Raw genomic sequence first — 13,650 nt, 5'->3', positions numbered from 1 at the left:
CAAAACAAAAAGTTACAAGCCATGAAAAAAAGTTTAAGGGCAAATTACACCAGAGTTCTGTTGCATTTATCATATTTATGCCTCAATGTGTTCCTGGAAATGGAAAGGGTGCTAGTTCAGAAAGAAACCAAAACTATAGTACTGTGGTAGTTAGGCGCTTCTTGTTTGGAATTTTTCAATATATCACTGTGGGAACTGTGGTGAAATGGCGCTTGTAAAAACTGCAGAACATGGTGGGTGACACCACAACATAGACCAGTTACTGGAATGAGAGAGGGGGAAAAATTAAGATCTTTATTCAGTTTCACTTGTGCAGCATGCTTTTCTGGCAGAAATAATCCAAACATCCTTGTTCAAAGTAGAATTATTCCATCAAGTACTAAAACTATACCTCTGAGGTAAGAATAAATCTCATTCTCCAATCTGGTATATATAATGTAAACACATGGGCAGCATTAGAACCCACAATTTTTATCCACATGTGCCAATCAGTGAATAGGTTTTATAAAAAAAAAAAAAAAATTAAAATCAGACAATAAGCTTGGTCAATTGTATTTGTCATACAATGTCTACAGTACATACAGTTCGAGATGAGCCTAGCACTGCTTCTCAGAATCTGAAAACCAGAGGCCTGAACTAGACATCACAGACTGGGGTTAGGCTACAACTATACTAGATGGAGAACACCTTGACAGATGCATTTCTGGGCTCTTCTCCTTACTTAAAACTAGCTGGCCAAGTAGGGATACATCTAATAAAATGTTTTGGGCACCTTGGCATCATACTTAGTGTGACATTCCTTTGTGTTACACAAAACTGACTTCTGGTGCTAAAAGAGGCCTCCACTGTCCATTCAGAAGTATATAAGCTCCTGAGGGTTCCAATGCAAAAGCTCAGGTCTAGGTCTCTCCACCAAGCCCAAACACTGCTCCTACATTAGACAGGAAATGGAGTATGTAAAATGCAGAAAAGTTAAAGGGCAGTCAATAGAAAAAAGCATAGTTTCGTCTTAGTCTCCCATCTTTAATAGCGTGTTCTTCCAACAGTCAGAGGATGTGGCCTAGGCCGTCTTGCTCTGCGCATCTTGAAGGGCGATTGCCTAGTTTGAAGAAGCTGTAATTGGATTTTCCAGTTCCAAGCTGGAGTGAAGATTGCTGTAACATAACTCGCAAACGCGGCTGGGCTCAAACAGTTGCTGACTTGGAACAGGGACCTTCTGGTTACAACAGCTTGAACAAAAAACATTTCCACAATTCCTTTAAGAGAAGAGAAACCGCATTAAAATAGATTTAGTAACAGTGTAAGGCCACTTTCACATGGCAGTTTTGTTTAGTATTGCATTTCAAGCCAAAAACACAACACAAGAGAAATAATGGAAACCTTTGCCTTTTTAGTTGCAGTCCAACTCGGGGACTTTATTCAAAATATGCACGTGTAAGTGGCTAGATATTTATAAGCAAATGATCCATTTTTTCTTAAGTATGAAATTTTGTCTTAGTATGGTTAACATGACTGGGCAACTAAAATACACTTCAAAATTTTTTTTTTTAATACTTTGTACTGCAGGAATGTCCTCCAAAAATAAGTAAGGCAGCCACTGCTGCAACATCACATTACATCCTAGAATACACATTGTAGTTTCTCTGGCCTGTCTCTACACTATGGATTGTGAACATAGTTCACTCCTGTAATTCAAATGTAAATTACTAATTAACAGCTCTAGCATGTTACATGCCCCAATTTTTTACCAATTATGACCATTTGCTTGGATTTTTATCACAATGCAAATTACAAAATCGTGTGTTACCGAGTAGTGACCCCAACATGATCAGGTCATAAAGTTAGCATTGCCAAAACAACCATGCTCCTGTGAAACATTGGACATGTCAACATAGGGTGCAACATTTATCAATACTGGACCTTTTAAAGAGGACCTTTTGCCAGTTAACCAGTTAACCAGTTAAAACGGACACATAATGGAAAGGTGGCAGAGCCAAGTAAAATGTTGTTTAGATTTAACATTTCCAATCTGGAGCTCTTCGCTTGTAACATCATAATTTATGTTCTAGTTCAACTGGGTGTTAAAGATGTTTCTGGGAAGTGTACTACTCCTGTATGAAGCTGACCAATCAAAAAACAGGCCACCACACAAGGGTCAAGAAATGCCAGCACAATAGGTCTCACACTGGGAGAGCTGCTTTGAGCTGTTAGGCTCGCTCTGCAGCAAGATCAGGGAAGAGCAAAATCTGTGTGCAATTACAGAGTGACCGGAGTAAATGTCATTTATATAGCACCATTAGTTCCACAGCGCTTTACATACATTGTTGGCACTGTCTCCGATGGGGCTCACAATCTAGAATCCCCATAAGTAGGTCTTAGGATTGTGGGAGAAATACTCAAGCTACTTACCAGGTAGCGGTGTTTTTCAGGAGTCCATGACAGCACTAACGAGAGAGGGGATCCGCCCTTCAGGGACAGGAAACCTACAGAGATAAAAGGGCGGCACCTCTCTCCCGCATCAGTTGGATTACAGAGCATGAGAGGACCTCCATTGATTAGTAACACATAAATATCTTAACACATTTCACCTTGTGACTAAAAATTTGTAGAAAATTAACCTACATGAGAATATACTTATCGTGGTGAAAACCCATACCAGTAGAAAGGGAGGGAATATAGGAGTGCTGTCATGGACTCCTGAAAAACACCGCTACCTGGTAAGTAGCTTGAGTATTTATTCAGTCGTCATGACAGCACTAACGAGAGAATTACAGAGAAGAGTATTAGGGTGGGATTACTGTTTCCAGCACCCTTCTACCAAATGTAAGATCATTGGAGCTACCAAGATCTAATCTATAATGATTCAAGAAAGTAGACGGAGATGACCATGTGGCCGCCTTACATATGTCCTCAATTGACACCTCCGATCTCTCTGCCCAGGAAGATGCCATGGCACGGGTGGAATGAGCCTTTACGCCTTCCGGGACTTCTAGGCCACCTGCTGAATAAGCCAGAGAAATTGCCTCCCTAATCCATCTACTCAAGGTGTTTTTGGATACTCTAAACCCTTTCTTGACTCCCTGATAGGATATAAACAGGGAATTATCTTTTTTCCAGGGATCTGTTAAAGAAATATATTTAAGAAGGCATCTTTTGACATCTAATGTATGGAGTTTGAGTTCCTTTGGGTTTTTAGGATTAGGACAAAAGGTGGGGAGATTTATCTCCTGGAGTCTGTGGAACCTAGATGCTACTTTTGGGAGATAGAGTAGTATTAAGAACGGATCCCCTCTATCTTCTCTAATCTGCATATATGGAGTCAGTCTAGAGAGGGCCTGTAAGTCACTAACTCTCCTAGCCGACGTAAGAGCAATCAAAAGAGCAGTCTTTAAGGACAGGATCTTTATAGATGCCGATTCTAAAGGTTCAAAGGGGGGTCCCGTTAACGCTGAGAGGACTAAGTTTAAGTCCCACGGGGCCAGTCTATTCTTAACGATGGGTCTTGATCTAGCGGCCGCTTTAATAAACCGAGCAATCCAATAATTTTTAGCTAACCCGCAATTATATAGCGCCCCCAAGGCTGAAACCTGGACTCTAAGGGTGCTTGTAGCTAGCCCCATTTCGAGACCTTTCTGCAGGAACTCCAAGATCTTTGGAATACTAGCTTTCTGACTGATAACCGCTCCTGAGACCGAAAGGAATTTTCTCCAGATTCTTACATAAATATTTGTTGTGGAGTTTTTTCTGCTTTTTAATAGGGTATTAATAAGTCCCTCTGAAAAACCCTTTTTTCTTAGTAATGACCCTTCAAATCCCACGCCGTCAGATGTAAACTGGCCACTCGTGGATGGAAGATCGGACCCTGTGAGAGGAGGTCTGGGAGTTCTGGGAGAATCCACGGTTGAGAAACGGACATTTTCCTCAGCCAAGGAAACCACGGCCTCTTGGGCCAGAACGGTGCTATCAAAATTACATGAGCATTGTCCTCCCGAATCTTCCTGAGGACTATCGGGATCAAGTTCAACGGGGGAAAGGCGTAGGCTATTTCGAAGTGCCAAGGAATCAGGAAAGCATCCACCGCCACCGGATTGTCTCTGGGGTTTAGGGAACAAAACCGACGACATTTTTTGTTTTCTTTGTTGGCGAAGAGGTCTATCTGTGGGTACCCCCAACGATGGGTGATCTGATCGAAGATGACCTGATTGAGCACCCAATCTCCTTGCCCGAGCTTTCTGCGACTTAAAAGGGAAACACAACGTTGTAGCCGACTTTCTATGTGCAGTGATGTTAGTGACCGTAGATGATTCTCGGCTATCTGTAAGATACGACCCGATACTTCCATTAAGGACCTGGATCGGGTTCCCCCTTGGTGGTTAATGTAAGCTACCGTTACCTGATTGTCTGAGAATAGTCTGACGTGATGGTCCTGTAAGGATATAAGGAAATGTCTCAGAGCTCGTTCTACGGCTAACAACTCTTTGAGGTTAGATGACAAATTCTGTTCGGAGGGTGACCAAACCCCCTGGACCCACATCTCGCCCATATGCGCCCCCCATCCCGTGGGACTAGCGTCTGTGGTTAATACTCGCGATATGTGGTTTATCCAGGGAACCCCATTACGAAGGTTTGGAGCGTGTAACCACCAACGTAAGGACTGAATAGTGGAATCTGACAAGGAAAGAAAACTGTCCAAGTGACCTTCTAACCGACGAGTGTTGTATAGAACCTCCCACTGTAGGACTCTGGTGTGGTACTGGGCCCAACGTACTGCCGGGATACACGACGTGAGTGAGCCAAACAGTGACATTGCTCCCCTCAATGTTATAACTGGATTAGCAATCACTCCAAGAATCTGTCGTTGGATTTTTTCCAACTTAACGTCAGGTAGACGGCACTCTTGTAACCGCGAGTCCAATATGAGACCCAGGAATTCTTGAACCTCTAGAGGCTGCAACCGCGATTTTTTAAAATTGATTATCCACCCCAACTTTTGCAAGGCTGTAATTACTTTGTGTAGTTGGGACGTGCAGTGTGATTCGGAGTTTCCTATTATTAATAGGTCATCGAGATATGGAACTATGAGAATATCCTGCTCATGGAGGTGCGCCATAACCTCCACCATTATTTTAGTGAATACCCGAGGGGCCACCGCCACACCAAAGGGGAGTGCCTTGTATTGGAAGTGTCTTATTGATTCTCCTAAGAGGACTGCAACTCTTAAATAACACTGGTGGTCTACGTGTATGGGGACGTGATAATACGCGTCTTTCAGATCCAAGACGACCATAAAGCACCCGCCAAACAATAACTTTATTGCAGACTTGACCGACTCCATTTTAAATGACGGGATCCACAAAAACCTATTTAGGCCCTTAAGGTTTATAATTGTGCGAAAGGTATTATCTGGTTTCTTAATCAAGAAGAGGGGAGAATAGAATCCTTTACCCCTCTGTACTTCAGGAACCTCCACCAAAACGCCTTTCTGTTGGAGTTCCTGGACCTCAGTCTCTAATGCCAGCTGTTCTGTGGAGGAAGAACGCATTGGTGTTACAAGAAACCTGTCGTCAGGGGTGAATCGAAAGTCAAACTTTAATCCAGACTCAACAATGTTCAAGACCCACGGGCTATTGGAAATAATACGCCACGCCGGATAGAAGGCTAGAAGTCTGCCTCCTACCCGGTCCGCCAGTCATTGTGGCTTCCTGTTGTCTCTAAAGGAATTGAACATGTAGCCTCTACCTCTCTTTTTATTGGCGTCATATCTGGATCTTTCTCTATTTGGTCTTGTTCGATCAAACCACCTCCTATTAGTGCCTCTTCTGTAAGTAGGCCTACCCAGGTAGGGAAACCGTTTCTTACTGTCTCCCGCTTTTTCTAATAATTCGTCCAGAACCGGACCGAATAAGTGCTCTCCCACGCACGGGATGTTGCACAATTTGGATCTGGCCTGCATGTCTCCTTGCCAACATTTCAGCCAGATTGCTCTACGGGCTGAATTAGAGAGTGCGGCCGACCTAGCCGCCAATTTAACTGAGTCCGCTGAAGCATCAGCAAGGTAAGCCGCAGCCCCCTGAATCATAGAGAGGGAGGATAATATTTAATCTCTCGGGGTTTTGTCCTTCAGCTGACCCTCCAGGCTATCCAGCCACACCATCATGGAGCGTGCCGTGCAGGTGGCAGCGATTGATGGTCTGAGAGCCCCTGCTGAAGTTTCCCAGGCTCCCTTGAGAAACACATCTGCCCTCCTGTCCAGTGGGTCCTTTAAAGTCCCCAGATCCTCAAATGGTAGAGAGGACTTTTTAGAAGCCTTGGCTACAGCCGCATCAAGCTTCGGGGCTTTATCCCACGTGGCCGAAGCAGACTCCTCGAACGGATACTTCCGTTTGAAGGATGGAGGAAGAGAACCTTTTCTTTCCGTTTTTTTCCATTCTCTGGAAATTAGGGCGCTAACTTTCTCCACCACCGGAAAGCATCGGCGGGATTTACGGTCCAGACCTCTGAACATGACATCCTGCATGGATTTCTCTGGCGGCGTCTGCTCAATTCCAATTGTATTATTTACCGCTTTAACGAGGCGGTCTATGCGATCAAAAGAAAAACAAGAATGTTCATATTCAGAACCCGAGGAGGATACTGATGAGAGAGAGGCTTCCGACTTCAGATCTCCTAAGTCACTTTCGTGTGAACTTGGGGAACCAGGGTCTATTATTTTAGACCCCCTATTATGAGAATGAGATCTTGTAGAGCTCCTAATCTCTTGTCTAACCATCTGTCTCAGACTAGAAGCAAAATCTGGTGTTTCTTCCGCTATTAGACGTTGGATACACGGACCACATAGTCTTTTAACGTATTCGTCAGGGAGAGGAATACCACATTCTGCACATTCCTTGTGCTTGGATTTAGAGGACCGCTTTCTTCCCTGATGTAAAAAAGGGAATAAGGAGGGACACCAATCACTAAGTGAACTTTCACGATGATCACTTACCCCTACAGTGTCCAAGTGGTACCGAAGATTGCGGGGGGACCCTCTCCACCGAAGCAATATCCATCCGGCTTGAGGACTTTCCGGCTTTAGCAGATTGATCAGCTTTACCCCCAGGACGACTACTGCCACTAGACCGTCGCTGGGTGTTTGCTGCATGGGGCTTCTCCAGGGGATGACACTGCTGCTCAGAAGGCAACTGCACCTGCTCCTGAGACTCCATTGTAACAATGGATATGAAGCATGAAGCAGCCATCATTGAATCCTTAAGTAGCCGGCCCCCTAAAGGTACCTCCCCCTGATGGGGGACAGCCGGCCAATCCTGGTGAACTGCCTGGTACAATCCGGCGTGTGGGAGGCCCCTCCCCTTCCCAAGACCCCCGCCAATGGTACTCACGATCTTCGTCCGGAAGTACCGCCGTCAGATATACCGCACGCCGACTATACAGGGGAGACCAACGGGCGCCGCCATGTTTTTTCCCCGCGCGACGCACTGCGCATGCGCCGGGCGTCATTGCCTGCTGCCGAGCTAAGCCCCGCCCCCCTATGCGCGTCACCTCCGGTGCGACACTTCCTGAACGCTGAACGCAGCGCTCGTGCTGCTTAGAACGCCGGTGTAGAGGGGACGCCTCAGCACATCGCCGGCTGCCAGGGAACCGCTGCCGCGATGTGCGCGCCGATTAGGACCCCGGTGAGAGGGGACGCTCCAGCGTAGTCCGGCTGCCCGGGAACCACTGCCGCGATGTGTGCGCCGATTAGGACGCCGGTGAGAGGGGATGCCGACAGCAAGAGTACCGCCGCCGCGATGTGCGCCACCAGCCGGGAATGCGGGCCTCCCACAGCATACTTACCCGCACCTGGCGATGGGACACCCCTGGAGACAGCACTCCCCCTTGTCTGAAGGCTGCTCCTGCCGTGCTGTTGCCTACCCCCACAGCCCTCTGTGGTGCGGCACTTCCAGCGTCGCGATCAACACCGAGGAAGGGGCCATCCCGCCTACAGGATCGGTGAGTCGGACCTGGGTCCCAATTTCTTCGCCTTTCTTCAAAAGGCCTCTGCAGGGTCCCCTGTCAGGGACAGGAAACCAACTGATGCGGGAGAGAGGTGCCGCCCTTTTATCTCTGTAGGTTTCCTGTCCCTGAAGGGCGGATCCCCTCTCTCGTTAGTGCTGTCATGACGACTGAATAAAACCGACGTAAACAAACACTTTAGCCTTCATCTCAAGCAGCCAGTATGAGGGGGAGGGAGGTAGAGCACAGCACTATGAGGAGAGGTGATAAGCGTTCAGAATGAGAACGTTCAGTGAGGAGAGCAGACGTCAGTTAATACACGTCTCACACAGAAAAGTCTACTGTAACCATCTCACTGCAGAGGTGGCCATTACTACAACATGCTTGGAGTAGATCAGAGAGGAGTGTTATTACACACAATGATGTGGTTTGTGTCATGAAAAGGAGGGCTACACTTCGAAATGTGTAGAAAAAAAATAAATAAATAAATTTGTATCTGCTGCCAGGTGATGAAGAAACGTCAAATGCTGGAAATAATGTAAACAGACACAAACCTTCCATTTATTACATATTTCTCTGGTGTAATCACCCATGGATCTGCAGCAGCCATACAACCTGGACAGTAATTACTATCAGATAGGACCCTATTTTGCGCCATTTTTTTCTCCTCAGCTGTTTATATCCATTACACACAGCACTTCACTTATCACAGCCAGTGTATGGGTGGGGAGGCCCAGTACAGCAGAGCAGAGTAATCCCCAATGCTGTAAACAGGGCTGTATTGCCCCTCCAACCAGAAATGGCTGTTGTGAGATTAGCACTGCTAAAACATCCGTGATGCATTGACATGGTAGAAGTGGTTGTAAATCACACAGCTCTGCAGACAAACGTAATTACAAGTTGTGAGACATGTAATAAGTCTGCTTTCCTCACCGATCTTACTGCTAAACTCCCCACAAAGACACCTGCTCCAAGCCATCATGGGTGCGTGTTCTCCCCCCATGGGTATTGCTGCCAGCTTAGGATTGGTCAGCCTCATGCAGAGCAGTACACATCCTTGGAGACAAATCTCTTAATACCCAGTTAGCTTGGAATTTTTAGGTGATAAATTTGATAAAAACACTCCTTAAGGGAGAGGAGAAAAAAAAAAAAAAAAGAACCAAACAAACCATTCAGCTCTGCAGCCATGTTTAACATGGTCAACGCATAGCTCCCAACAGTCCCTCATACTGCGGGACTGTCCCGATTCTGAGGCTGTGCCCCGCAGTCCCGACCGGGACTCTACTTCTCCCGCACACAGCAGAAGCAGCCGACACGCCCCCTTATATTAGACAGGGATGGGATGGAAGCAGCGAAGAATAAACTCCAGGCAGTGACCATGCAGAGGCTGAGCACAGCTACTCTCGCAGCCAGGTCTGATCAGCCGCCATCAGAGACACTTTGGAGTGGAGATCTCTTCCCAGTCTCCCTCTCTCCGCTTCCTCCCTGATTTATTTCCTCGATAGTAGAGAACGGAGGGAGGATGAGGAGGGTAAGTTACAAGGGAGGCGAGAGGGGAGGCTCCTGCACTCAGCACACGCTGCTGCTGCTGGAAAGTTAAGTGCACTGTCTGCACTCCATCACAGCTGACAGCTCACCACTCCCTGGCCGAGAGCACACCAGGAACTTTACTGCTCAGATGGCAGTGTCCGTGTGCCAGGGCTCTCACACACACACACTGCTGCCTCTGCTCCTGCATTACCGTAATTACCCTGGTGCTGCAGCAGACCTACTGTCTCCAATTACCAATATATCTAGCAATAAGCGGCACTTATCTGCCATGCTCATCGACATCAGCCAGCAGCCTGGGGCTACAACCTGGGCATCACAGACCCCCAGAACAGGGACACATCTCCAAAAACCTGCAGCAGGTCCGTCTATATACACACTGCAAGCTGCAGCAAGTCGCTTATACAGTATGGAGCGTCATGTGTGGCCATTACACAGTATGGAGCCTCATGTGTGGCCATATCTTTTTTTGTTTATTATTGTTTACGAAACATTGTGATCAGAAGTGCTAAATGGGTGTGGTTGGGGCGTGACTAGTTGTGAAATGGGTGTGGTCAGGTGTGGCCTAAAATTTGCCGCTGACTTTGTCCCCCTTTCCCTTCCTCGAAAGTTGGGAGGTATGGTCAACCTGGTCACAGTTCCACTTTAAGACTAGCGAGTCATATGGGGAAGTTTGTGCTGGAGCATTGATTGATAGAAAGGAATAAGAAAAAATCCTTGCTAGTCCCCCTGCTGATCTAAGAAAGCCTTTGGGTATATGAAAAATCAAGCCGGGGGGGCACACAAGCATGCATAACACTATTAAACAAAAAAACAAACAAAAAAAAAAAAACAGACCTTTGTCATCTTTTAGCTGTCTTTTGTTAAAATGCTGCATAATTAGCCCTATGTGTTTGATTACACCAAATATTCAGTCAGCAGAAATGACCAAAATGCCTCATAACAATGTTCCTATGCCAACCTTGAGTAAACCTGCACTCCGAGAACAACATGCAAGCAGGAGGCAGAGCACATGCGCTGAAATGCTATACACAACAAATCCCTAGCATAGCACTGCTTTATAGGGAGCAGCCAGCATGCATTTGTTAGATAACTGCAGATCTACAAACTGAAGGGAGGGAAAAAGGGATACGCTTTTTTTTTTATACACGGGTCAAAAAGGGACAAGCAAAAGTCTCCATCTAAACTATTGTTTTACTTCTATTTTATAGCTGTGTACAGCCCTGGGCAGTAGTCACAGACATACAATTGTGAACACAAATCACTTTTGTACACGTGTACAAGAGGGATTTTTGATACAATTTCTCTCCAGTGTTTCAGAATGTAAGGAAAAAAAAAAAAAGTACCAAAACCAAGACAGACCTAGCGTTCTCACATCTCATTCTTTGTTTCAGTAGGGAACCCACTAAAATAAGTCACCTGCTGAAGAAACAGGAGCACCTCTTGGATAGTGTACCAGTTGGAATAAATCTTTTGCACTATTAAAAAGTTGTTACACAAATACATATTACAGGTTCTCCTCCTCTGTAAAGCTCATACACTTTAGGGAAGCCATTCACAGAAATACAGTTCTCAAAATGGCAGTTATGGAGGAACACATGACCAGACCTGTCCATCAGACTCCTCCAATAAAGACATGGCTTTCCCATGGCACAGTATTTCAGTTGGATGAGGCCAATGAACAGGTCTGGACACATGCTCCTCCTTTAGTTAGAATTGTGACTAAAGGATATGCTGTTATATAGAGAGGGCTAGATGCAATTTTCCAAATGTTTGATAAAATCTCCATCTTGATAAACCTGCCATGCCAACATTGAGCTTGTGCTTTTTGTAAATTACTGCACCTTTAAGAATCACGTGCATTTTTAGACTGCAAGTCCAAAAAAAAAAAAAAAAGTGTATGCAAGTTTAAAGTAAGATTTTCTTCAAGTTGTTGCCCTGATTTTTTTCCCACTGCACACAGAATGGTCTCGGCTTCTTTTCAGAGGACATGTTATACACACGTGAAAGCTGTAGGGCTGAATGGGGAAGATGCAGTTAGTTTTGGTGATTGCAAAAGGACAAACCATCTAACCAACCTCAACAAAAGCTCACCACGTTTCAGCCCCGGCTTCAGCATTCCTGCAAGGAAACATGGCTGAGATGGAGAAAGGTTGCATTGGCGTTGTTGCCCATTTGTGTGCTGGTGAATAGTAACTCAGCAACATTTACAATATGGATGGACAGTGGGTAAGATTAAGGTCTTCTGAGCTCTTGGTAGAACTTACCTACAATGGTGTTTTCGGCTCGCCAACCAGAACTTGCCTTCACAGTTATAACAGTTAGCTGCTAAATGGTCTGGAAGCCATCTTGTCACCTGCAATAACCATCAAAAAACAGCAACAATGGACAATTGCTTAAAATTTGCAGTTTTTTTTATCACAATATCTACACTAATATTCAGGATCTGTGGTTTTGATTAATTTGTGAAGGGTTTTCCCCTGAACAAAGTTAGTTTAAAAAAAAATCTAACGTTTTAAATAAAAGATCGAGTAGCGATTCCCACAATTGGATTTTTTACCCTTTAACCCCCAAAATGATTTTTCTTCATTAGGCTATGTGCACACGTTGCGGATTTTGCTGCGGAGCTGCAGCTGCGGGACAGCAGCAGTTTCCCATGAGTTTACAGTACCATGTAAACCTATGGAAAACAGAAAACGCTGTGCCCATGCTGCAGAAAAAAACGCGCGGAAACACAGCGGTTTACATTCCGCAGCATGTCAATTCTTTGTGCAGAATCCGCAGCGGTTTACACCTGCTCCATAATAGGAATCCGCAGGTGTAAAACTGCAGGGGAATCCACACAAAATCCGCAGGTAAAACGCAGTGCCTTTTACCTGCGGATTTCTAAAATCCGCTGCGGAAAAATCCAGAGGTCCATTCAACGTGTGCACATACCCTTATAGTCTAACTCAGCTGGCCAACACCTAGATCCAGTCTTCAGATTGAAACCCAGACAGGAGTTCAGGCAAATTTGGTGAAAAGTCATGTATGGACCATAATGCCCGGACTAACTACAGGTCTCTGGACTGGAATGGCTTCAGGCATGAAGACCGATATAGACATCACGTTCAAACGGCAAATTCAGCTTCATACAAGTTCACCTGAAAGAACATTTCTACTTTAACCCCCTTGCCAAATTTTACAAATCTGACCAGTATCACTTTGTGGTTATAACTCTGGAACACTACAATCCCACTGATTGAGCCTTTGTGACATACTTTATGATGGTATAATGTCAATATGACTTGTGTTTGAAAATTGCAAAAATATTCACAAACTTTGATTAAAGGGTATAAAAATTTGAGAGTCATGTCACAAAATAGTTATACAATTCCCACATCTACACAATTTTGAAACTTTTTATATATCATCAAGTTAAGGATGTTAAGAATTTCTAGTTTTTCCATCAAAATTTACAAAGCTTTTTTGGGACCATACCACATTTGAAGTGACAGACTTCAAGAAGTTTAACCCCTCAGGTGCATCATGGCCATTTTTGGAATGTGGAAGATAAAAATTTACTCCCAAAATTTGATGTGCAATTTCTCCTGAGCATGCAGATACCCCCATATGTGGGGGAAAATTACTGTTTGGGACCATGGCAGGGCTCAGAAGGGAGGAACGCCATTTGACTTTTTGAATGTAAATTTGTTGGCATAATTAGAAGAAACCATGTCACGTTTGGCGTGCCTAAACAGTGGAAACCCCCCACAAGTGACCCCATTTTGGAAACTAGACCCCTCAAGGAATGCATCTAGATGCATGTGAGCACCTTGAGCCACCAGGTGATTCACAGAAGTTTATAACAGCCATGAAAAATAAAAATCATGTTTTTCCCACAAATTTTAGCCCTAATTTTTTTGTTATTTTCACAAGAGGTAACGGGGAAAAATTGCACAACAAATTTTGTGTTCCGTTTTCTCCCGAGTATGCAAATATCCCATATGTGGTCAAACTACTTTTAAAGGCATAGTGCAAAGCTCAGAAGGAAAGAAAAGCCATATTGGAGTTCCGATTTTGCTGAAATGGTTTGATGGTGCTATGTCAAATTAGCAGAGCCCCTGGGGG

At 44.9% G+C, this 13,650-nt stretch overlaps 1 protein-coding gene across 2 annotated transcripts in view; it reads right to left on the bottom strand.

The window, feature by feature from the left end:
• Positions 1-280: 280 nt before the first annotated feature.
• Positions 281-13,650, bottom strand: part of MTMR3 (myotubularin related protein 3) — a 63,139-nt gene continuing 49,769 nt past the window's right edge. For both annotated transcript variants that reach the window (XM_077297027.1, XM_077297037.1), the window contains 2 exons: positions 11,808-11,896; positions 281-1,256 (listed from right to left, as the gene is read on the bottom strand). In XM_077297027.1, coding sequence (XP_077153142.1) covers positions 1,100-1,256; positions 11,808-11,896 — 246 coding nt within the window. In that variant the 3' untranslated portion in view covers positions 281-1,099. The remainder of the gene's footprint in view (positions 1,257-11,807; positions 11,897-13,650) is intronic.

This window comes from Ranitomeya variabilis, chromosome 1, assembly GCF_051348905.1.
Source record: "Ranitomeya variabilis isolate aRanVar5 chromosome 1, aRanVar5.hap1, whole genome shotgun sequence".
NCBI classification, from domain to species: domain Eukaryota; kingdom Metazoa; phylum Chordata; class Amphibia; order Anura; family Dendrobatidae; genus Ranitomeya; species Ranitomeya variabilis.
This window is presented reverse-complemented; position numbering and strand designations above follow the sequence as displayed.